Source organism: Oncorhynchus nerka, linkage group LG2 (assembly GCF_034236695.1).
Source record: "Oncorhynchus nerka isolate Pitt River linkage group LG2, Oner_Uvic_2.0, whole genome shotgun sequence".
NCBI lineage: Eukaryota > Metazoa > Chordata > Actinopteri > Salmoniformes > Salmonidae > Oncorhynchus > Oncorhynchus nerka.
Window position 1 is genome coordinate 73,074,177 of NC_088397.1, and position 26,365 is coordinate 73,100,541.

General features: G+C 40.9%; 1 protein-coding gene across 2 annotated transcripts; it reads right to left on the minus strand.

Moving 5' to 3' along the window:
- Positions 1-3,288: 3,288 nt before the first annotated feature.
- On the minus strand, positions 3,289-25,280 carry LOC115141972 (sodium- and chloride-dependent GABA transporter 2-like). Of its 2 annotated transcripts, XM_029681412.2 has the most exons (14): positions 24,881-25,280; positions 22,244-22,378; positions 16,499-16,639; positions 14,862-14,952; positions 14,497-14,629; positions 14,120-14,254; positions 13,756-13,859; positions 13,143-13,267; positions 12,608-12,720; positions 12,374-12,511; positions 9,070-9,172; positions 7,377-7,477; positions 7,073-7,243; positions 3,289-6,808 (listed from the first exon to the last, which is right to left on the minus strand). In XM_029681412.2, exons 1-14 carry the CDS (start codon positions 25,239-25,241, stop codon positions 6,689-6,691), a joined length of 1,971 nt encoding a protein of 656 aa, XP_029537272.2. In that variant the 5' UTR covers positions 25,242-25,280; the 3' UTR covers positions 3,289-6,688. The 2 variants fall into 2 exon arrangements, with proteins under 2 accessions (XP_029537272.2, XP_029537280.2); XM_029681420.2 differs by lacking the exons at positions 22,244-22,378; positions 24,881-25,280 and adding an exon at positions 16,773-17,168.
- Between the last annotated feature and the right edge of the window lie 1,085 nt (positions 25,281-26,365).

A 26,365-nucleotide genomic window follows, 5' to 3' on the forward strand; every position in this document is an offset into this window, starting at 1 on the left:
GATGCCAAACAGTTGCCATACCACGCAGTGATGCAGCCAGTCAAGATGCTCTCAATAGTACAACTGTATAACTTTTTGAGGATCTGAGGGATCTGAGCATCCTGAAGTGGAAGAGGCATTGGTTGTCTTGCACTCTTCGCGACTGTTGATGTGTGTGGACCATGATAATTCCTTAGTGATGTGGACACAGAGGAACTTGAAACTCTTGACCTGTTCCACAACAACCCTGTCGATGTGGATGGGGACGTGCTTAGCCCTCCGTTTCCAATAGTCCACGATCAGCTCCTTTGTCTTGCTGACGTTGAGGTAGAGGCTGTTGTCCTGGCACTACACTGCCAGGTCTCTGACCTCCTACCTGTAGGCTGTCTCGTCGTCGTCAGTGATCAGCCTACCATCGTCGCTAACTTAATGATGGTGTTGGAGTCGTGCGTAGCCACACAGTTGTGGGTGAACATGGAGTACAGGAGGGGACTAAGCACGAACCCCTGAGGGGCCCATGTGTTGAGGGTCAGCGTTGCGGATGTGTTGTTGCCTACCCCCACCCCCTGGAAGTGGCCCGTCAGGAAGTCAAGAACACCTAGCTTCACCGTCTAAGTTAACTAGCTAGTTAACTAGCAGGCTAGACTGTTGGTTTATAAAAGCCAAAGAAAGCTTAACTCGGTTTTATGAACTCCTCATGCATTTAAATGGATAGACAAATAGACTGTTAATTTAGCCCTGTAGCCAGGCTAATGTTACTAGCTAAATAACAGGTATTGTATATATTTTAAACTTGCCCAAGACAGTCTACAGAATTTTCAATTTAAACTATTCAGCCAATTTATTCATTACTAAATGTACTGTAGCTAACATTTGATGGTTAATCCAGAGATTCTTAACTTTGCCTTGATTCGGCAGTCTCATCCAAATCACCATGGCCCTGATGAGTGACGTGAAGCTTGAGACAGGCATTTGTAGTTCCGTATGATAGCCACATTAGCAGCTAATTAGCATTTCATTTGGGGGGATAAATACTGGCGAATATATTGATTAAAGTCACATTGTCTGAGAGAGATTTAGACAGTTATCAAAATGTCACACCAGGGTAACCCTACACGAAACATTAATGTGAAAAATAATGAAAAAATAATGAAAAATTAATGGTGTAATAATGATTGGAACCATTTCCATGCTTGACCGCTAGGTATTATGACTATAGCCAATTTTGACTTTGTGACTGTGGTAACTAGTGGAAACTGTTAGCAGGATCACACCTTCAACTACTACTCACCGGCTCCCGCTGTTCATTGCATAGCATGGCAAGTGCCAAACTTGCATGCCAATTTGGCAAAGGGCCAAATTCACAGAACTGTTTTGTAACATCTAAAAGGTTGCTGACACAACCGTTGAAATCTGCCAATTGAGGATGATTTTATGGATCCTATATTTCTCCATAGTCTCGTGTTCCAACCTGGACTCGTAAATCCGGAACATTCCAAGTAGTATGATATGTTATGTTTTGTGGATTTCCATCATACATTTCGCATGATATGTTACAAATTACAAGTCATCCAATATGTTACGAATTTGCTAAATGTTTGATATGTTACAAATTCCAATTTGTTGTGACTAACGTTAGCTAGGGGGCTAACATTAGCTAGGCTAGGAGTTAAGGTTAGAGTTAGGTTACAGGGTTAAGGGAAGGGTCAGCCAACAAGCCAAGTAGTTGCAACGTAGCTAGAAAGTAGTAAGTAGTTGCAAGTTGTTAATTAGCTAAAATTGTCCGTGATGAGATTGGAACATGCAACCTTTGGGTTGCTAGACGTTCGTGTTTTTGCCTTAAGTAACCTTCTGTCTTACGTAACCATACCAAATGTAATATATCATACTAATTTGAGTGTCCAGTATTTATGTTTACTGAGTTCAGCTTAGTCTAAGAGAGCAGGCTGCATTTTCACAACTTGGTCAAACACATTATTTTCAACTATCATTTTTAGCATCCAATTTGTAAGCAAATTTGAATCAGTTACAATAAGGAAGTAATATCCAAGACAAGACCACTGCCATATCTGTAACATTGTAAGTAATCATGATGAATCTGAAGAAGAGTTTCTCCGTGAGCAAGCAAATATTTAAATAACTGAATTAAGTGTTGACAGGCTTTGGGACAGAGTAGAAAGAAGAAGTTGGAAGTTATTTTTTACAGCCTTCAGTCGATTTTACATGACTTAATCAGGCCAGGAAATGAAACATAACTGCTTTCACAAAAAACATCACTTAACATTTTCATGGGGCTGTACTACACAGATTCAACATAAAACACAAATCCATGTCTCAGTCAAATAACCGTCATATCCTTCCATATTTGTGGCCACTCACGGTTTTCCCTGACAATACTGTTTTCTGTAACCTTAGCTGTTCTCCCTGACATTAGCTGTTCTCTGAGAGATATAGCAGTGCAGCACTGTTTACACCAAACTCACTCAGCTGAGAAAAGTGTTGTCTTCATCTATCCAGTTGAGCAAACTATTTTTTTTTGTTTAAGTCCACCAGACCAGAAAATATAAAGCATTTCCCTTTGTCCTCAAGCAGAGGGCTGGATCAAGGTTGGGGTATGACAGCCTACCCAGGCCAAACCCTAATGACGCAGGGCCAATTGTGCGCCACCTTATGGAAATCCCAATCACGGACGGTTGTGATACAGCCTGGAATCAAACCAGGGTCTGTAGTGATGCCTCTAGCACTGAAATGCAGTGCCTTAGACCGCTGCGCCACTCGGGAGCCCAAAATTCAGGAAGCAAACTGAAATTAAAAAGCTTAAAAGAAGAAGCTATTTATGTCAAACGTTTTTAAATTTTTGGATTCTCAATTCAAATCACATCATGAATTGAGAGTCTTCAATTTGAATTGACCCCAACCCTGGTCTGTGTCACATATTGTAGGCTATATGATACATAGGCCTACATACCACCAGTAAGGAGTAACGATGAACAGTATTTTGTTTTAAAGTGTTTTATTACATAAAGGTTAATGCAAATCATAAAAAACAGTATTAGTTAAAATAGTACATTTCCACATTGATAGTAGATACGACATACACTGAGTGTACAAAACATTAGGAACACCTGCTCTTTCCATGCAGACTGACCAGGTGAATCCAGGCCAGTGATGTCACCTGTTAAATTGACTTCAATCAGTGTAGATGAAGGGGAAGAGAGAGATTAAAGAAGGATTTTTATGCCTTGAGACAATTGAGACATGGATTGTAGGTGTGCCATTCAGATGGTGAATTGAACGAAATACGAAGTATCAAATCAAGCTATTTATACAGCACATTTCAGACATGGAACGCAAAGTGCTTCACAGGAAAAAAATTCAAACTATGAAAATAAAAACTTAAATATTTAGTACACAAACATGAGGATAAAAATAAAAAACTGAATGACTAAAAAGCACCCTAAGGAAATGCAAAGCTAAAATGGTGTGTTTAAAGATCTCTTTTAAATATGTCCACAGTTTTGGCGCCCCTCAGGTTCTCTGGCAGACTGTATGCTCTTCATCCAGTCTTGGTCAGTAACCATGCTGCAGTGTTCTGTATGTTCCACAGTTGACCAATGGCTTTCTTGGGTAGACCAAACAGGAGAGCATTACAGTATTCAAGCCTGCTTGTAATAAAAGCATGGATGAGTCAGCCTGAAATAGAAAAAGCCACACTGTGGCAATGTTCCTCAGGTGGTAAAAAGTGATTTGTCACATTTCTAATGACTGGAAATTGAGTTCAGAATCTAAAATGACACCTTCGTTTTTCACCTGGTGTTTTGTCTTTATTGCCTGTGAATTCAAATGTGAGGTCAGATTCTCTCTCTGTGCTTTGGCTCCAACAATAAGTACCTCGGTCTTGTATTGATTTAGCTGGAGGAACTTGTGAGCCATCCAAGTATTTAAATCACTAATACAGTCTAATAATTTATCCGTGGAGCTAAAATCCTCCGGTGACACAGGAATATAAAGTTGTGTATCATCTGTGTAGTAATGCGAATCAATGCTGTGCTTTCTGATACCGCTGGAAAGGGGTAACATATATAAACTGAACAGTACCAGACCGAAAATCGAAGATTGTGGAATGCCACATGTAATATGTATTTGCTCTGAGTTATGTTCACCAAGGGTGACAAAAAACTCAGGTTAAATAGGTCCTAAATGGACCGGAGAGGCCAACCCACCTCGCCTGTCTGTCCAGGACATCAGGGTGGACAACAGTGTCGAATGCAGCCCTTAAATCCAAGAGTACAAGGACAGTGAGCTGTTTGGCATCCGTGTTGGCTCTAAGCTCATTTACCACTTTAACTAAGGCGGTGCGGTCTCTGTGCTGTGGTGGGCATGAAAACCAGATTGGAGTTTTTCAAAAATACTGTTGGCACTTAAAAAAAATAATTTAGCTGTTTGAAAACCCATTTCTCCTGAATTTTAGATTGGAGATTGGCTGATAATTGTTAAGAGCTGACGATTCTAGATTACTTTCCTTCAGAAGGGGTTTCACCATAACAGTTTTTAGTGTATTAGGGAAAGTGCCTGTGAACATGTTAATCACTTGATTAACAATAGCTTGCACTTCTTCAGATATGCAATCAAAAACTGTTTTGAAGGTGGTGGGGATAGGATTGAGAAGGCAGGTAGAAGGCTTAAATTGTGATATCACTTTCTTGAGCATGTCAGTGTCAACCAGAGAAAATACATGCGTAGTGTCTTTGCATGGTAGGCCTGGGCACATACACTTCTCATCAGGTCTTGCTTGACTGATACCCAGCCTAATGTTTTCTCTCTGAAATATGCCACAAACTCATCACATTTAGATGTGGAGGAAAGTTCACATAGATTTGCGGGTATGGTAGTAGGTGCCAGGCACACCGGTTTGAGTGTGTCAAGAACTGCAACGCTGCTGGGTTTTTCACACTCAGCAGTTTTCCTTGTGTATCAAGAATGGTCAACCATACAAAGGACATCCAGCCAACTTAACAACTGTAGGAAGCATTGGAGTCAACATGGGCCAGCATTCCTGTGGAACGCTTTCAACACCTTGTAAAGTCCACGCCCCAAAAGCTTGCACCTGTTCTTAGGGCAAAAGGGGTGCAACTCAATATTAGGAAGGTGTTCCTAATGTTTTGTACACTGTATATACACAATGTCCAAGGTGTACTTGTTGACTTTCTAAAAAATACATACAAATCTTCCACAGCAGAGTATTTTATCGCAAGACCAACAGTTTACCAAGATAGGTTGTGTCTACACTTGACTTCTATCAGAATACGAAGATAGCATTGAAAAGATGGGTTTAGACACACAAAAGTCGCTTTGTGGTCTGATTGTGTTCAGATGTGTCTGACCACTTTAGGTGGTCAGGGATGCATTGTCTGCGGATTTCTCCTCAGTCTAGACACAATAAGGCTACCGAAAGCACATACAGTGGGCAGTGTCATCAGCACTCCTCCCACAAGTCTCCATAAAACTTGCGTTTTGGGAAAGAGGCACCTTTTCATTATAACGTTGGAGGAAATAAGTTCCTAGAATGAGGAACGTGTTTGCTGGACTCATAAATGCTAGCTAGCTAGCTAATATTTAGAAAAACTTGTTTTATGTTAGGCTAGTGTTATGCTAACCTGTTTTCAATCCCTTTAGCGTTGCTTGCTAGCTACAGAGGTTAGCTGGCTAGTTAGCTACTGCCATCCACCATTTGTAGAATGGTGCCATCCACCACTGCCATCCACATGCTATTCCACCATTTGTAGAATGCATACTAGCATTTGAATATAGCGTGGGAAAAGGGAATCTGGACACGGTAGACAACTAAAATGTAGGTGTATGTAGCTACATGAACTGTCAAGTCTAGACACGGCCATAAAGACATCAGAAATGGCTTTGGAGTTTACCAGTAGACTGCAATGCATTATCTTTTCGTGACCTTGTGCACAGGGGTTTATTACACTATTGTTTATAATTCGATCCTGAGGCTGGTCATTTTGGTTCTTCAAATAAGAATAGTTAATTACAAAGAGTTCATTAAACGTGTACATGACACTGCAACAAAATTGACCCATGGGGACAATAAAGTCATTAAAGTACAGGGTGTAATGTTAATTTCCCCGGTAAAATAAAAAGGTAAACGTCAATGTCTTGGATTGATTACCTATTGTATACAGAGTGTATACATACAGATTAAGCCTAGACTTGGACTAAAAAGCATGCTCAATGAAGATTCGCCATTGAAAGTGCTTTTTAGCATAGGACGAGGCTTAGTCTGGGAAACTGGTCAAAAATGTTTAGGTGTTATAGGTATATCTTATTTATGAATGGTCTACAACTAATTATTTGAATCATATAAGAAAAATATTTTGCTATGATTTTACACATTATGCTACAAACGTTCAGTTAATACAAAATACAAAAATATGAACTATACTGCAATCCAAACACAATACCAATACCTCAAGCACAACTCTGACCAGCTTCAACTGTATTAAACCTACAAAAACCAAAACCCTTACTAAAAAAGTTACAAAAATAGAGTATAATAGAATATAAAGGGACGGTTTCCCAGACACAGACAAGCCTACACCTGGACTAAAAAGCATGGTAAATAATATTTGGTCCAGGACTAGGCTTAATCTCGGTCTGGGAAACCAGCCCGAAAAGTAATAGCAGAACAGTCAGTCTATAGATTATTTTTGTAGGTCTTCTCATCTTCAGTAACACGGTCCAGAGCATAGAGACCTGCCATCTCCTTCTTCATCATAGGAAGGTCATCTGCTGGCCGACAGACTGTCTGGAGGCGCTGGGGAAGCAAAGAGGTCTCAATATAAGTATAATCAATTTGCTGCAAAGGTATTCTTCAAAATCTCAGAATAGCTCAGAAACTGTATGCTAGAGTTAAAAGGCCCAAATGAAAGGTCCCAGTATTTCTGACCAGATTAATTTGATTTTATTTAGCCTTTTTAATTTAAAAACTTTTGTTCGTACCTCAATTTAACTTACTTGATGCAATCATTCATACTTTTAAATGTCCAAGGAAAACGTTCCATCATATAATGCCACTGACCTGCCAGAAAGTCCCTTTGGCCTGGTACAGTTTGTAGACCATGGTGATGGGGATGAGAGAGAGGGAGGACATAGCCAGGATCCAGCCTAGCCCATAGGCCCACCACGGGTACACATAGGTGTTGTTGAACTTCAGAGGGCTGTACTTCAGCAGCGAGAATACAAAGGTTACCTTGAAGAGATTTTTTTTTTTACAGCAATGTTGTTTCATTATTTCTTGACACTGTATTTAAATGGACAGCACAAAATATTGGAGGCATAACTGCTGTGAAAGAATGATAAAAATGCACTGGTCTTAAACTCACGGTGCCAATAGTTGGAGTAATGTAGAGCCAACAGTACTTCAGCAGGGAGGAGGGCCTGTAGCCAATCATATCCTCAATGTTGTCACAGAAGCGTTCAGCACCTTGGATAGAGACAGTTGTGACAAAATATTCATGAACAGTCCCTTTAAGGATTTTCAATTACTTTGTATCACTTTTTGCCCATTACAATAACATCAAATTGATCAGAAATACAGTGTAGACATTCATGTTGAAAATGACTATTGTAGCTGGAAACGGCAGATTTTTTATGGAATATCTACATTTGCGTACACAGGCCCATTATCAGCAACCATCACTCCTGTGTTCCAATGGCACGTTGTGTTAGCTAATCCAAGTTTAGCATTTTAAAAGCCTAATTGATCATTAGAAAGCCCTTTGGCAATTATGTTAGCACAGCTGAAACTGTTGTTATGATTAAAGAAGCAATAAAACAGGCCTTCTTTAGACTAGTTGAGTTTCTGGAGCATCATAATTTGTGGGTTCAATTACAGGCTCAAAATGATCAGAAACAAATAACTTTCTTCTGAAACTCATCAGTCTTATCTTGCTCTGAGAAATGAAGGCTATTCCATGCTAGAAATTGCCAAGAAACTGAAGATCTCGTACAACGCTGTGTCCTATTCCCTTCACAGAACAGCGCAAACTGTCTCTAACCAGAATAGAAAGAGGAGTGGGAGGCCCCCGTGCAAAACTGAGCAAGAGGACAAGTACATTAGAGTGTCTAGTTTGAGAAACAGACACCTCACAAGTCCTCAAAACATCAGTCTCAATGTCAACAGTGAAGAGGTGACTCCGCGATGCTGGCCTTCTAGGCAGAGTTACAAAGAAAAAGCCATATGTCAGACTGGCCAATAAAAATAAAAGATGGACAAAAAAACAAACACTGGACAGAGGAAGATTGGAAAAAAGTGTTATGGACAGTCTAATCTAAGTTTGAGGTGTTCGGATCACAAAGAAGATTATTCATGAGACGCAGAAAAAATTAAAAGATGCTGGAGGAGTGCTTGACGCCATCTGTCAAGCATGGTGGAGACAATGTGATGGTCTGGGCGTGCTTTGGTAGTGGTGGTAAAGTGGTAGATTTGTACAGAGTAAATGGGATCTTGAAAAAGGAAGGCTATCACTCCATTTTGCAAAGCCATGCTATAACCTGTGGACGGCGCTTAGTTTGGGGCCAATTTCCTCTTACAACAGAATAATGACCCAAAGCACAGCTCCAAACTATGTACAAACTATTTAGGGAAGAAGCAGTCAGCTGGTATTATGTCTATAATGGAGGGGCCAGCATAGTCACCTATTGAGCTGTTGTGGGAGCAGCTTGACCATATGGTACGTGAAAAGTGCCCATCAAGCCAATCCAATTTGTGGGAGGTGGTAATCTCTTCAGATTACCTCAACAAATTGACAACTAGAATGCCAAAGATCTGCAAGGCTATAATTGCTGCAAATTGAGGATTCTTTGATGAAAGCAAAGCTTGAAGGACACAATTATTATTTCAATTAAAAATCATTATTTATAACCTTGTCAACACCTTCACTATATTTCCTATTCATTTTGCAACTCATTTCATGTATGTTTTCATGGAAAACAAGGACATTTCTAAGTGACGCCAAACTTTTGAACAGTAGTGTATGTTTTCCCATGATTACACAGTGTAATGTCTATTCTTACCATATATCCATCCAATACTGAGTGACTGGCATATGGAGAGGAGCAGCAGAGTGGCACCACTGCACACATAATGATCAAACAGCTGGATGATGTAGAGGCCACCCTGTGAGAAAATAAAACTTTCATATAAATTCAAATCAATGTTTACAAATGTAGTTATTGTAATAACCAACCATAAATGCCTTGGATCAAAGTAGCTGAGTAAACTACACTGCACCCATACAGTGCATTCGGAAAGTATTCAGACCCCTTGACTTTTTCCACATTTTGTTACGTTACAGCTTTATTCTAAAAATTGATTTAAAAAATGTTACTCAGTACTTTGTTGAAGCACCTTTGGCAGCGATTACAGCCTTGAGACTTCTCGGTATGACGCCATAAGCTTGGCATTACAGCTATTTTCAGGTCTCTCCAGAGATGTTCAATCAGGTTCAAATACGGGCACTGGCTGGACCACTTAAGGACATTCAGAGACTTGTCCCAAAGCCACTCCTGCTTGGCAGTGTACTTAGGGTCGTTGTCCTCTTGAAAGGTGAACCCTCGCCCCAGTCTGAGGTCCTGAGCACTCTGGAGTAGGTTATGATCAAGGATATCTCTGTACTTTGCTCCGTTCATCTTTCCCTCGATCCTGACTAGTCTCCCAGTCCCTGCCGCTGAAAAACATCATGCTGACAGTGCCACCACCATGCTTCGCCGTAGGGATGCTATCAGGTTTCCTCCACGCTTGGCATTCAGGCTAAAGAGTTCAACCTTGGTTTCATCCGACCAAAGAATCTTGTTTCTCATGGTCTGAGAGTCTTTAGGTGCCTTTTGGCAAACTCCAAGCAGGCTGGCATGTGCCTTTTATTGAGGAGTGGCTCTACCATAAAGGCCTGATTGGTGGAGTGCTGCAGAGATGGTTGTCCTTCTGGAAGGTTTCCTCATCTCTACAGGAGGAACTCTGGAGCTCTGTCAGAGTGACCATCGGGTTCTTGGTCACCTCCCTGACCAAGGCCCTTCTCCCCCGATTGCTCAGTTTGCCCAGGCGGCCAGCTCTAGGAAGAGTCTTGGTGGTTCCAAACTTCTTCCATTTAAGAATGATGGAGGCCATGGTGTTCTTGGGGACCTTCAATGCTACAGACATTTTTTGGTACCCTTCCCCAGATTTGTGCCTCGACACAATCCTTTCTCGGAGTACATACAATTCCTTGCGCATGGCATGGTTTTTGCTCTGACATGCACTGTCAACTGTGGGACCTTATATAGACAGGTGTGCGCCTTTCCAAATCATGTCCAATCAATTGAATTTACCACAGTTGGCCTCCAATCAAGTTGTAGAAACATCTCAAGGATGATCAATGAAAACAGGATTATTTTAAATTACATTTTGTATTACACATTTATTTAACCAGGTAGGCTAGTTTAGAACAAGTTCTCATTTACAACTGCGACCTGGCCAAGAAAAAGCAAAGCAGTTCGACACATATAACTACACAGAGTTAAAAATGGAGTAAAACAAACATACAGTCAATAATACAGTAGAAAAATAAGTCTATAAACAATGTGAGCAAATGAGGTGAGATAAGGGAGGTAAAGGCAATAAATAGGCAATAGTGGGGAAGTAAATACAATATAGCAAGTAAAACACTGGAATGGTAGATTTGACAGTAGATGAGCGTGCAAAGTAGAAATACTGGGGTGCAAAGTAAATAAATACAGTAGGGGAAGCAGTAGTTGTTTGGGCTATTTATAGATGGGCTATGTACAGGTGCAGTGATCTGTGAGCTGCTTCCAGTTTCAGAGATTTTTGTAGTTCGTTCCAGTCAGTCTTCCAGCAGAGAACTGGAAGGAGAGGCGGCCAAAAGAGGAATTGGCTTTGGGGGTGACAAGTGAGATATACCTGCTGGAACGCGTGCTACAGGTGGCTGCTGCTATGGTGACGAGCAGGCTGAGATAAGGGGGGATTTTACCTAGCAGGGTCTTGTAGATGACCTGGAGCCAGTGGGTTTGGCGACGAGTATGAAGCGAGGGCCAGCCAACGAGAGCATACAGGTCGCAGTGGTGGGTAGTATATGGGGCTTTGGTGACAAAACAGATGGCACTGTGATAGACTGCATCCAATTTGTTGAGTAGGGTGTTGGAGGCTATTTTGTAAATGACGTCGCCAAAGTCGAGGATCGGTAAGATGGTCAGTTTTACGAGGGTATGTTTGGCAGCATGAATGAAGGATGCTTTGTTGCGAGATAGAAAGCCAATTCTAGATTTAACTTTGGATTGGAGATGTTTTATGTGAGTTCGGAAGGAGAGTTTACAGTCTAACCAGACACCTAGGTATTTGTAGTTGTCCACATATTCTAAGTCAGAACCGTCCAGAGTAGTGATGCCGGACGGGCTGGCAGGTGCAGGCAGCGATCGGTTGAAGAGCATGCATTTAGTTTTACTTGTATTTAAGAGCAGTTGGAGGCCACGGAAGGAGAGTTGTATGGCATTGAAGCTCGTCTGGAGGGTTGTTAACACAGTGTCCAAAGAAGGGCCGGAAGTATACAGAATGGTGTCGTCTGCGTAGAGGTGGATCAGAGACTCACCAGCAGCAAGAGCGACATCATTGATATATACAGAGAAGAAAGTCGGCCCAAGAATTGAACCCTGTGGCACCCCCATAGAGACTTCTAGAGGCCCTGACAACAGGCCCTCTGATTTGACACACTGAACTCTGTCGGAGAAGTAGTTGGTGAACCAGGCGAGGCAATCATTTGAGAAACCAAGGCTGTTGAGTCTGCCGATGAGGATGTGGTGATTGAGTCGAAAGCCTTGGCCAGGTCAATGAATACGGTTGCACAGTATTGTTTCTTATCGATGGCGGTTAAGATATCGTTTAGAACCTTGAGAGTGGCTGAGGTGCACCCATGACCAGCTCTGAAACCATGGCGGAGAAGGTACGGGATGCACCTGAGCTCAATTTTGAGTCTCATAGCAAAGGGTCTGAATACTTATACCCAGGCCCACCCATGGCTGCTCCCCTGCCCAGTCATGTGAAATCCATAGATAAGGGCCTAATGAATTCATTTAAATTGACAGATTTTCTTCTATGAACTAACTTAGTAAAATCTTTGAAATTGTTGCATGTTGCGTTTATATTTTTGCTCAGTATATTTTATGATTTAGTTTTGAAAAAGTGCTGCTTAGATCCAACCTTTTTATTGCCATTCTTTTGAAGTTATTTCACTTACCTCACTATAACACTTCACAATTCATGTTCCTGATATTAAGTTTTCAGTTTTAGAGAACCACCTCTACCTGTGGTCATACAGCAACAACCTCTCACCTCTGTGATCATGATGAGACCGACCAGGTAGCAGCAGCAGCAGATGAGCAGCAGCAGAAGCTCCCTCCGGTAGCCCTTTCTGATGAGGTTGGGATAGAAGTCCGTTACCGAGGTCATAAGGCTCTCAAGGGCGACAAACTGGGGGAAATGAGAGAGAGGGCAAGGTACATAGGAGGGAAAGGTAAAGGGAAGGACACAACAGGGACAGGACACCCAGGTGTGTTGAGCTCTAACCTGGCTATCTACTCCCAACAGGATGATCATGGTGAAGAAGCAGACAGCCCAGAACTGAGGGCAGGGGAGCAGGGACACTGCCTGAGGGTACACTATGAAGACCAGGCCAGGACCTTCAGCAGCACAACAATGAAAAAATTACAGAATATATGTACCCAAATGCAATCTGATTGAATTAATTTAACGAGACATTTAGTTATGCATGTCAAAAAAGTAGATTTCATGAGCTGAGACAGTGCTTCTACCAGACAAGGTATAGATGCAGACAAAATGAAGTTCAGAAGAAAGGTGAAGTAGGCACAGATCTCACTAACTAAAGCAGATGGGCCAGCTCTCTCTGATGATTAAAGTGCAGGCTGAGGACAGGATAGAAAATCAGATACGGTTTGTCTTGAACATCATTTTTCTATCTTTGCATCCCGCTCTCTCAGCCATCCACAATGCTGAGCAATTATGTTGTCAGACAGTACTTGGGGTGATCAGTAGGATAATAGGGAGTCATACCATTGTAGATTGATGTCCTTTAAAGACTCACCTGACTCAGCAACCACAGAGATGTCCACACCCTGTTCTCCAGCCATATAACCCAGTATGGAGAAAATGGCGAAACCAGACACAAAGCTGGTCCCACTGTTCAACAAGCACAGGTAGAAGGAATCTCTGCAAGGTACAAAACAAGTTTAACGTATAAAGACACCTTCCTCTTTCACATACACTGTTGGCAAGGGTCTAATAAGATTTAAATACATGTTATTAATGTTCAGGGCGATTGAGGTAATGTGTCATGAATCCTCCTGGCGTAGGTGAATAAGCAAACTGTTATTATATGCTCTGAGATCTTGACCTGCAGTGTTTGCCAGATGAAACCCTGAAGGCAGCTTGCTGTTGAAACGTTATTAAGTGATAAAAAGGAATGCGTCAGAGCCATGAGAGTATGTGTTTTTTCTTTTCCATGCATTCTACTTCTTCAGCCTGCACCTCACCTAACCAGATGTGCTTTTTCCTGTCTCCAGACTGACTGACTGAAGAGATCTTGTGAACATAGATCCTCCTGGTACTGCTAAATAAGCAAACTATGTGAGATCTTCAATGTGCCAAATTATTACCTCCAATTTTGAATCAAACCCACACACTAGTTGAAGCCTCACTTGTAGCAGTTGTTGTTGTATTTGTTGTAGCTTCCAAGAGAGGTCAGGTAGCCCAGGCATATGGCGTAAGAATAGAATATCTGGGTTCCTGCATCCATCCAAACCTTATTAACGAACAAACAGACAAAGAAGAGGTAAACTAAAGGCATAAACTGAACATGTTTAAGTAGCACAAGGGAAATGTATATCAGTAAGAAGCGAGACTAAACAAGGATTTAGAGGGCCGGTTTCCTGGACACCAATGAAGCATACTCCTGGACTAAGGATGTTCAATGGAAATACTCAATTTGAAGTGTTTTTTTGTTGTCGTCCAGGACTAGTCTTTATCTGTGTCTGGGAAAATTGTCCATACTACAGATAATACCTGTGGATCAGCTAGGCGTGTAACATTGGGATACAAGTAGTAGAATATGCCATCTTTAGCTCCTGGAAGGGTCACTCCTCGGACAAATAGCACCGCTAGCATTACATAGGGGAAGGTGGCCGTGAAGTAGGCTGCCTATGAATTAGTATTACAGGATTAGTAGAACACAGAAAACACAATATAGCCAAGCATTCCCGGCATCACCATACCAACTATGGGCCCATAATTGCACCAAGTAACTTTAAAGCTACATCAAATAGCTGTCTCTCTGTTTATTTTATGTTTGTTTTGTTACCTCTGAATTCAAGATGGATTGAGATTGGATGATACATAATTATGAAACTACTGTCTTGACTAATATATGAAATCAAAACCACCTTCCCTGTAGACCTAACTCCTTTCCAGATACAGAAGTAGCAGATGGCCCAGGACAGCAGAAGACACAGAGCCAACTCCCATCTAATGCCTCCCAATGACTCAATTCCATCTGACATTCTCAGCACTCGCCGGCTGTAAGGAGAAATAGTTGACACAGCAATACATTTGATCACCAAAATAAAATATATTGTACGTAAATGTATTGTAGTCTATTGTATGCTTATAAGAATCATTTCATAATTCCAATAGTTCCTATTAAGAAATAGGACAATAGTATCTGATTCATTTATAAATTGAGGAGTCAAGAATCTAATCACAAACGATGCAGTGGGGTTAAAAACATAGCATTTATAAATAGACTTACTGCCAAAACTCCACAACGGAAGATGACACATTCAGGAGTGGAACAGTCCAATTGGTGCTGGCATTCTTGGTGGCAAATGTCACACACAAATCTGAAATACATTCAAGTCTAGTTGAAACAGGTTATAAAGTCGACAGCTTCAAGTGGATATGCAACCTAATAGACAGATCCTCTTAATGTAATTGACTCAAAAGCAATATGAACCCTTAAAATGTTAAACACTATTTCATTCAATCTGAGAAAATGTTTTAAAGAGGTCTGATGACAAGGTAAACACTTTCAAATCAAATCAAAGTTTATTTGTCATGCGCCCTGAATACAACAGGTGTAGAGCTTACAGTGAAAGGCTTACTTACAGGCTCTAAACAATGGTGTGAAAAAAAGAAAGAAAAAAATGTGTGTGTGTGTAGGTAAGTAAAGAAATAAAACAACAGTAAAAAGACATTTGAAAAAAGAGTAGCAAGGCTATATACAGACACCTTTTAGTGAGGCTTATTGAGGTAGTATGTACATGTAGGTATCGTTAAAGTGACTATGCATATATGATGAACAGAGAGTAGCGGAAGCGTAAAAAGAGGGGTTGGCGAGACACAATGCAGATAGCCTGGTTAGCCAATGTGCGGGTGCACTGGTTGGTCAGGCCAATTTGTTAATTTATTTTTAATTGACCTTTATTTTACTAGGCAAGTCAGTTAAGAACAAATTCTTATTTGCAATGACAACCTATGAACTGCCTTGTTCAGGGGCAGAACGACAGATTTGTACCTTGTCAGCTTGGGGATTTGAACTTGCAACCTTCCGGTTACTAGTCCAACGCTCTAACCACTAGGCTACCCTGCCGCCGTATGTACATGAATGTATAGTTAAAGTGACTATACATATAAGATAAACAGAGAGTAGCAGCAGCATAAAAGAGGGGTTGAGGGGGGGGGGCACACAATGCAAATCGTCCGGTTAACCATTTGGTTACCTGTTCAGGAGTCTTTTTGTGTGTGTGTGTGTGTGTGAGAGAGAGAGAGAGAGGGGGGGGTAGAAGATACCAGACAGCTCTTCTCCCCCATTATTCTCACTGTCTTCAGTATTTGTGCAAACTGTCAGAAGATGTTCACGTGAACACAATGATTGCTAATGATCTCCCCTCACTGAACTACCATGGCTGCAAGCGGTTAGAATTTTTTGTTGTTGATAAGAGTCCAGTTGCTAGATCGAATCCCTGAGCTGACAAGGTACAAATCTGTCTTTCTGCCCCTGAACAAGGCAGTTCATAGGCCGTCATTGTAAATAAGAATTTGTTCTTAACTGACTTGCCTAGTTAAATAAAGGTTCAATAAAAAAAGAGAAAATAACTAGGCTTCAGAGGTAGTTGCTCCTATAAAGATTATCGCAACCCAGCAGCTTCGAATACACTGTTTGATAAAACTGCCACCAAGTCAGGGGATTTGGCCATTTGGGGACCTGTTACATTTGTGTTTTTAATTTCAAGAAATTATTAAATAGATATAGGCCATATAAAGTTGTGTTAAAAATCAGTCAGTGGGGACCCCTCAGACAGATGGGGTCTGTTTCAGTTGAAACATATGCACATAGCAGTCCTCCTCTGCACCAAATTTCAGTCAAGTCAACAATATTGTAAATACCTGTGTTCCAAGCATTGTTGCAGTTAGCCCATGGCAGGTCAGCAGTGAAGGATGAGAACAGGTAGAGGAAAGCCCACACCAGAATCACTATGTAGGTACTACATCCATATATAGTGATCACCTGGGCGGCATAGCCCATTCCTGATGAAGACAAGCAAAACATAGCAACATGCTCATAAAAAACTAACACGATTTTTCAAATGACCTTCACTGCAGTTGATTCCCAATGACAGCAGCCCAAAGGCCTGTCCGGCACATAATTGAGTCTTGTCACCTTACTGTCCAAATGCATTGTGTGCAGCCGGCAAAACGTTCATATCCTTTGTAGACCGGTTAGCACCTAAAACATCAGGCGGCATAGGCTTCGATTTCCGTAACTTTATTTCGGACATCCTAACAGGTTATAGTTATACACGTGTCGCGATCAATCAGTTAGCAGGTCGGATATTTCCGAGTTTCCTAGTTCCGACTTGCACTTGAACGCGGCCTTCAGCCAGGGCATTTTCGTCAGTTCGTGCACACATTTTTTTTCTCGAGGCAAGCCAAAGCGTCGTCACTGGTTACCACAGACGAAGTCTAAACCACGCCCATTTCTAAAATGTATCTTCTTAAAATGTTATTTTAAACCTAACCTTAACCACACTGCTAACCTTATGCCTCACCTTAAATTAAGACCAAAAGGCGATTTTTTTACGATCTATTCCCCCAAAACTTGTGGCACCGATGAAGGGGCGTAGCTGAAGTCTACGCCCCTTCGTCGGTGATTGGTCAACAGAAGGGATTATTCAATGAAGTGTTTGTTGTCGTTTAGCGAGAAACTAGAGATACAGTATACTGCACCAAACATCTTAGTTAGATGTCAAATTGCGTGACAAATTGCGTGAATACTCAATAAATCTGTCGTTCATTTTTACGTTATGTGAAGGTTATACCACAATTGCCGAATAAAACAATATGAAATCACACATTTACCTGTAGAAATACATTTTTTCCCTGTTGATATTGATTTATATAAGCAAATTCATAGTTTCTCATCTTTTGGTTGCTAGACACTCGACCCAGTCGTTCGTTCTTTATGATCCATACTAGCCATGCACGATAGCAATGTTCTTATCCCTTGCTTGCTGCTAACTAGCCAACGAGCAGCCAGAATACAGAAGGAACTGGTAATTGCCGGGTTTGCTTGGCATTGCTAGAAAAGTTGCGTCCTCGTCAGGTCACTCGACACTGTACATTACGACGAAATGGCATTGCATATCAAACACTATGCTAGAAGCTAGCAAAATAGTTTTTGTTGCTAGCAAACCTGCCAATATGACAAGCGAATTCAAATATCAGTTGCTGAAAACATCTGGTCAAACTAGAAACGTGGAGTATTTAACAGCATAGCGCCACTTGCATCATGTCTGAAGTGGGGACCAGAAAATTGCATGTTCATCACTCACCATGTTGGGTCATCAGATGGCATCTGAGATGCTCCATAAAAAAATGTCTCTGCAAAAACAATGCCAGCCAAGTTTTTTCCTCATTGGACCTGCGTTTACGATGTATCCAATTTCAGTTTGTGTGGTTGTTGGTTTAGCTTTCTGCAACTTTGTAGCAAGTACCATCTGCATGTATAGGCGCTTATTGCGTCATGATTGCAAGGTGTCCGATATCTTTTCCAACTGTCCAATTATCTGGCATTATACAACGGGTGGGTCTAATCCTGAAACCGCATTCCAGCCAGTGTCTATTTAATGGAAGCCTCTCAAATGTAATCCAGTTAGAATCAGGAATTCCCCAGGGTAGTTGTTTAGGCCCCTTGCTTTTTTTCTACATTTTTACTAACTACATGCCACTGACTTTGAGTAAAGCCAGAGTGTCTATGTATGCGGATGACTCAACACTATACACGTCAGCTACTACAGCGACTGAAATGACTGCAAAACTCAACAAAGAGCTGCAGTTAGTTTCAGAGTGGGTGGCAAGGAATAAATTAGCCCTAAATACGTTGCCAGGCAGTATGGCAATAGAACATTTAGAACAAACAACTGGGTCGTGTCTATAGATACAGATGAAAAAGACTGAACTGGGTTGCGTCTCTAGCAACCGAATCGACAGAACGAACGACAAATTCATCAAAATGATGTTTCTAATGAAAATATGTAAATCGTTATTTGAATATGTTGGTAACCCGTTGTAGAAAAGTGATAATGCACTTGAAGCCAGTGTTTGGAGGATATATTGGCACGGTCTGCCAACAACACCCATGCCAATATATCCTCCAAACACCGGCGTCTCGGACATTATCATTTAATTATTCAACGGTGGGTCTAATCCTGAATGCTGATTTGTTAAAATCGCATTCCAGCCTGTGTCTATTCCACAAGATACCACTGGCTACATCTATGATGTCAATATGCCTATTTACTCTGTTCCATCTGACTACGCAATCCACTGTCTCATCAGCCCAGCCACAACCACAGGGCTCTCCAGATGGTGGTGCAGTCTGCCCAATGCCTGCCCTCCCGGACACATACAGCACCCAATGTCACAAGAAGGCCAAAAAGATCATCAAGGACATCAACCACCCGAGCCACTGCCTGTTCACCCTGCTACTATCCAGAAGGCGAGGTCAGTACAGGTGCAAAAAAACTGGGACCGAGAGACTGAAAAACAGCTTCTATCTCAAGGGCATCAGACTGTTAAATAGCCATCACTAGCCGGCTACCTCCCGGTTACTCAACCCTACACCTTAGAGGCTGCTGCCCTATATACATAGACATGAAATCACTGGTCACTTTAATAATGGAACATTAGTCACTTTAATAGTGTTTACATACTGCTTTACTCATTTCATATGTATATACTGTATTCTATTCTACTGTATTTTAGTCAATGCCACTTCGACATTGCTCGTCCTAATATTTATATTTTGCGTAACGTTCTTTTACTTTAGATTTGTGTGTATTATTGTGAATTATTAGATATTACTGCACTGTTGGAGCTGGGAACACAATCATTTCACTACACCCGCAATAACATCTACTAAATATGTGTATGTGACCAATAACATTTGATTCGATTTAATACAGCGCTGTGTTAGGTTAGGGGTGGGAGAACGGACTGATGCAACCTGATTGGCTGAACGCAATACACAACATCTTGAATGAGCATTTAGTCACTGGTGATGTAAAATGTTTTTTCATAATGAAAGTAAGCATATTTTCTCACATTTTCTCACAATTAAATATATTTAAGGAGGAAAATGCAGCCTATGCAGCCTGAATGGAGAATGTTTTAGGTATAAACTGGTCCATGAGGGATACAAAACTATGTAGCATACAATGCATTTGGACGGTAAAATGACACGACTCAATATCGCCATCTGCCGGCCTTTGGGCTTCCATGATAGATTTAGTCAGATTAAGGTTACCACAGGGCCACATTCATTCTGAAAATACTGTATGTCTAAGATCCAAATCAATTTATGTTTCAAGTAGCCCTTCCGAAGACTGTCTGACTGATTTGCATTTTGGAATTTTTATTTGTGTGTGTGTGTGTGCTTGCTTCAGCTGTGTGATCATGACATCAATTAATGTGGGACTCAGACTCAGTTGGTAAAAGCATGGCTCTAGTAGCAACACCAGGGTCATGAAAGGTTAATTTCCTGCTGCTAAGATGTATGCTATCTCTGTGCAATTAGACACTTTAGCTAAAAGGATCAGCTAAATGGCATATATTATTATTAATTTTAAAAAGTGAACATTTAATTCAGACACGGTCTTCAGAAAGGGACGCTGTTGTAATATTAGTTGGATATACACTACCGGTCAAAGGTTTTAGAACACATACTCATTTAAGGGTTTTTCTTTATTTTTACTATTTTCTACATTGTCTAATAATGTGAAGACATCAAAACTATGAAATAACACATATGAAATAATTTAGTAACCAAAAAAGTGTTAAACAAATCAAAATATATTTTATATTTGAGATTCTTCAAATAGCCAGCTTCATACACTCTTGGCATTCTTTCAACCAGCTCCCTGAGGTAGTCACCTGGAATGCATTTCAATTAACAGGTGTGCCTTCTTAAAAGTTAATTTGTGGAATTTCTTTCCTTCTTAATGCGTTTGAGCCAATCGGTTGTGTTGTGACAAGATAGGGGTGGTATACAGAAGATAACCCTATTTGGTAAAAGACCAAGTCCATATTATGGCAAGAACAGCTCAAATAACCAAAGAGAAACAACAGTCCAACATTACTTTTACTTTAAGACATGAAGGTCAGTCAATACGGAGAATTTCAAGAACTTTTGAACGTTTCTTCAAGTACAGTCGCAAAAACCATCAAGCGCTATGATGAAACTGGCTCTCAGGACCGCCACAGGAATGGAAGACCCAGAGGTACCTCTGCTGCAGAGGATAAGTTCATTAGAGTTACCAGCCTCAGAAATTACAGCCCAAATAAATGCTTCACAGAGCTCAAGTAACAGACACATCTCAACATCAACTGTTCAGAGGATACTGTGTGAATCAGGCCTTCATGGTCAAATTGCTGTAAAGAAACCACTACTAAAGGACACCAATAATAAGAAGAGACTTTCTTGGGCCAGGAAACACGAGCAATGAATATTAGACCGGTGGAAATGTGTCCTTTCATCTGGAGTCCAAATTGGAGATTTTTGGTTCCAACTGCTATGTCTTTGTGAGACGTGGTGTGCGTGAACGGATGATCTCTGCATGTGTATTTCCCTCTGTAAAGCATGGAGGAGGAGGTGTTGTGGTGTGGGGGTGCTTTGCTGTTGACACTGTCTGTGATTTATTTAGAATTCAAGGCACACTTAACCAGCGATACCCTATCCCATCTGGTTTGGGCTCAGTGGGACTATCATTTGTTTTTCAACAGGACAATGACCCAACACACCTCCAGGCTGTGTAAGGGCTATTTTACCAAGAAGGCGAGTGATTGAGTTCTGCATCAGATCACCTGGCCGCCACGATCCCCCTACCTCAACCAAATTGAGATGGTTTGGGATGAGTCGGACCGCAGAGTGAAGGAAAAGCAGTTGACAAGTGCTCAGCATATGTGGTAACTCCTTCAAGATTGTTGGAAAAGCATTCCAGGTGAAGCTGGTTGAGAGAATGCCAAGAGTGTGCAAAGCTGTCATCAAGGCAATGGGTGGCTATTTGAGGAATCTCACATTTATAATATATTTTAATTTGTTTAACACTTTTTTGGTTACTTCATGATTCCATATGTGTTATTTCACAGTTTTGATGTCATCACTATTATTCTACAATGTAGAAAATAGTCCAAATAAAGAAAAACCCTTGAATGAGTAGGTGTTTTAAAACTTTTGAACGGTAATAAATGGGGGCCCTATGTAACTGCACAAAAATCTTAATGAATGAAGATCACAAAGCAACTATTTGTTTCGTGTCTCAGCAAGAATAAGGAACCACACCTACTCATTCTACTCTAAGTCTCACTCTACTATTCATTGCAAAGTGGTTTATTCTGTTTACTTCATTATGGTTTATACTTTACATAATGATGTACCATAATCGTTCAACTTTACTGTGCTGTAGCAAGACCATGCAAGACATCTACATTATGAAATGCGGAAAGCACATAAAGGCTCAGGCTCATCCTACGAGAGAATTTGTCACAATGAAAACAATGTAGCCGACTTGGGCTGCAGCAAAGGCATTTGAAAACATAACTTTTAAGTGCACAGAACTGTACAGCAATATTCACCCTCAAACAGCGGGCAGATTTTCCTCCAGCAGGTGATGCCCCCCTGGCTGGTGTACTGTCCCAGAGCCGTCTCCAGGATGAACAGAGGGATGCCACAGGTCACCAGGTACAGGATGTACGGGATGAAGAACACACCTACAGTACAGGAAGGAGTCACACATATTAGGACTGCTTTGATGTTAATCTATGTTCAAACTTTAGCCTTCAGTTGACAATATCTTGTGACAGCTGTTTTGGTTCTGGGTGCTGAGATTAAGTTGACACTGACAGTATGCATAAGTCTTTGTATCTTTCATCATTATACATCTGAACAAACCAATTTATTTTCATGCCACTTTAAATTTCTATTTGTCTCATGGATCACACCCTCACAATATACCCAGTTTTAGAAATCAAATTCCTGTTGCCTGCGACAGACTTTTCAACCTCCATCACTACTGTGCAAACCAAACACACCCCTGAAAGTGCAGTGTGGACCCCCCCCCCCACCACAATAAAAAAATCCTCTTTAAATTGTTACCATGCAAGGTGAATTAATGTATACTTACTTATCTGAAAGGAATGGGAATGAGAAGCCAACACAATGACAATGACCATGGGGTCAGACGGTATGAGTTTTCAGGGGGTTCAACTACAGTATTTGGATGCAGCTTTGTTTCTTTGTGTCATTTAAATGAGCTTTATGCTAAACCACAAACCAATCCTTCTCTTTTCTCTTTTTGCCTGAACTGACCAGGCAGCAAATCAACCATGCATTTGTAAACAAGACAGAGAGACTTGGATAAAATAATAGGATAATTTCATCATATGCTCTCACAACCAAACTTTTTATTAAAAGAGAACAAATTTGGAAACTTCAATGTAATGTTATTAGGAGTGGAAAGTGTGTTATATAACATTATATTTTCTAGTATCTATTGTAGAATCACATACAAGTTAAGCATGTAGTATACACTGAGTATACAAAACAATAGGAACACCTTCCTAATATTGAGTTGCACCCCCCTTTTGCCCTCAGAACAGCATCAATTCGCCGGGGTATCAACTACACAATGTGTCGAAAGAGTTCCACAGGGATGCTGGCCCATGTTGACTCCAATGATTCCCACAGTTGTGTCAAGTTGACTGGATGTCCTTTGGGTGGTGGACCATTCTTGATACACACGGGAAACTGTTGAGTGTAAAAAAAAAACAGCATCGTTGCAGTTCCTGACACACTCAACCCGGTGCGCCTGCCGCCTACTACCATACCCTGTTCAAAGGCACTTAAATCGTTTGTCTTGCTCATTCACCCTCTGAATGGCACACATACACAATCCATTTCTCAATTGTCTCAAGGCTTAAAATCATTCTTTAATGAACCTCTCTCCTCTCCCTCATCTACACTGATTGATGGAATCATAGCTTTCACCTGGATTCACCTTGTCAGTCTGTCATGCAAAGAGCAGGTGTTCCTGTTTTGTACACTCAGTGTATATTGTAAACTGTACTAATATACACCAAATACATGCAAGATGCAAATAAGTGAACAATATTGAATAAGATCAAAAATGTTTTTGGTTAATTTCATGTCCTCTGATGTGACACTGAATGGTGTTTAGGTACAAAACGTCAAGAAATTTAGCAGGAATTTAAAAAGAAAACGGTTGCTTAGTCATGGGAATCAAAAATGAAGACGGAGCTGGTGACCTTAATAACAGTATTCTCGCGAGCCAGAACCAACTCTCGAGCTAGCCAACAAATAGCTGTTATGAAACATTAGATCAACAGCCACATATCTCACAGACTGTACATATTTCAAATTATTACTTGTTATGTTTATTACTGACCCATAACTATGAGACGTATTTTGGAAGTTCTAAAGAACGTTTTGGAAGTTCTAAAGATTTTCTTTAAAGGGACCTACCCCCCTAAACACTAAACCCCTCTACATTAATATGGATGCTACCATGATTACGGATGATCCTGAATTAATCATGAATAATGATGAGTGAGAAAGTTACATATGATACAAATATCATACACAAGACATGCTAACCTCTCACCATTACAATAATAAGGGACGTTAGCACTTTTTTTGGGGGGGGGGGGCATGATATTTGTGCGTCTGTAACTTTCTCATTAATGATTATTCACGATCCATTCAGTATTATCCGTAATCATGGTAATATCCACATTAATATAGAAGAGTTTAGAAACATGTTCTATTCTTATTTATTTATTATTTATCTATTATTATTTACCATGAATTTCTATTGGGCACAAAATAATCTGAAACATAGCCAAAACAAACAGCAAATGCATCCAACATGTTTGTAGTCAGCTTGACGTAATCATTGCGTGCTAGGAATATGGGATCAAATACTAAACTTTTGACTACTTTAATACACATGTAAGTAACTTTTGGTCCCCTAAAATGGTGGGACTATGAACAAAAAGTGCTATAATTTCTAAACGGTTTACCCAATATGAATGAAAATACTCTCAAATTAAAACTGACAGTTTGCACTTTAACCTCATTGTCATTGTATCATTTCAAATCCAAAGTACTGGAGTGCAGAAACAAACCATTGTCCCAATACTTTTGGAGCTCTCTGTATTTAACCAAAAGACAAAAAAAGGACTTTGTTGACTCACCTCCACCGTTCTTGTAACAAAGATAGGGAAATCTCCATATATTTCCAAGTCCAACAATTGCGCCAGCCACAGTTAGAATAAACTCTAATTTGTTCTCCCACTGGCCTCGTTCATTGACCCTCTGTTGGGCAACCTGCATCGGCCCGGGGAGAGTCTCATGCCTGCCTGCCAAGAGAGGACCTGCCATCCTGCAGTGAGTGAGAGAGAGAGGGTCCGAAGGCGAGTACTGCTGGTCGAGTCTGTTGAGTTCCTGCCTGGAGGTCAGTGGTTGGTGCAATTGTCTGCTGCTGCTGGAGCTTTTATGGATAACAGCACTGTCAAGATTCCAGCTGCTTCTGCCTGAAGGGGGACGCAAAAACATGAGGGCTGACAAGTCATTAATTTGCTTGCACGGGATCCAGATATTTGAATGAGAGCTGCACTTTTAGTGTCCAAAAGAATGCCTGCAGGACTGTGATCCTCTCAGCTGGGTTGGGAGAGACTGATGTTTCAGCAGACTACACAGAATAACACATTGTACAATTCCAATATAGGGTAACTGACTTTCAATTCTTGTTGAAACAGGTTAATTTCCTAATTTATATGGTTTACAACTCTCAGTGACATTAAATGAATTACAGATAATACTGATATTTTGTATTACAGTTAGTGACTTTGATCACTCTGTATAGAAGGAATAATTTTAACAGATTCTGGTCGGGTATACATTCAGAAGAGGGTGCTTATATCTTAGCCTTGGACAACCAGACTATAATAACAAGGCATTGGGCTTATCCTACTACTGTACAAAGTCCTGTGCTCTACAGACATCACAATGTACCGTGTAGACATCACAAAGACTATGTGTTCTATATTTATGCACATACAGACATAATTAGATCTTTGTATAAGGTTCCTCTATCTTCAAAAGGGACCCCCCCCCCCCCCCCCCCCCCCCCCCCCAGGCAATTGTGCATTATCATGCCAATGGCTTCTGGGGTTTGAGTTCATCAAGGGCCTATATCTTGAGGTTCAAGATACCAGCACCATGGGGAGGCCAGCCTGAAATACCATTGGTATTTATATATGTAGGGGTGGGCTGTGAAACTGCAGCTGACCTCAGCTCTGTGAGTAGCAGGCTGGATATTGAGACCACCTAAGGTGCAGACAGAGAAGACAGACAGGGGTTAGGGCACCAGGCTTAAAGGAGCCTTAACCAGGAGCCTTTGGATTCCTTGTATTACATAGAGTACAGTGTTCTCAGAAATACATTGATACTCTTTCATAGTATGTAGATGAAAAAAACATTGGAACGATGGTGTAACGGCATTCGTCCTCCTGTGACGAGGAGTATGAGAGATCGGACCAATGCGCAGCGTGGTATGTGTTCATGATGTTTATTTACTGAACACTGAAATACAAAATATCAACGTGAAAAAAACGAAAACAGCTCCGTCAGGTGCAAAACACACTAAACAGAAAATAATCACCCACAAAACACAGGTG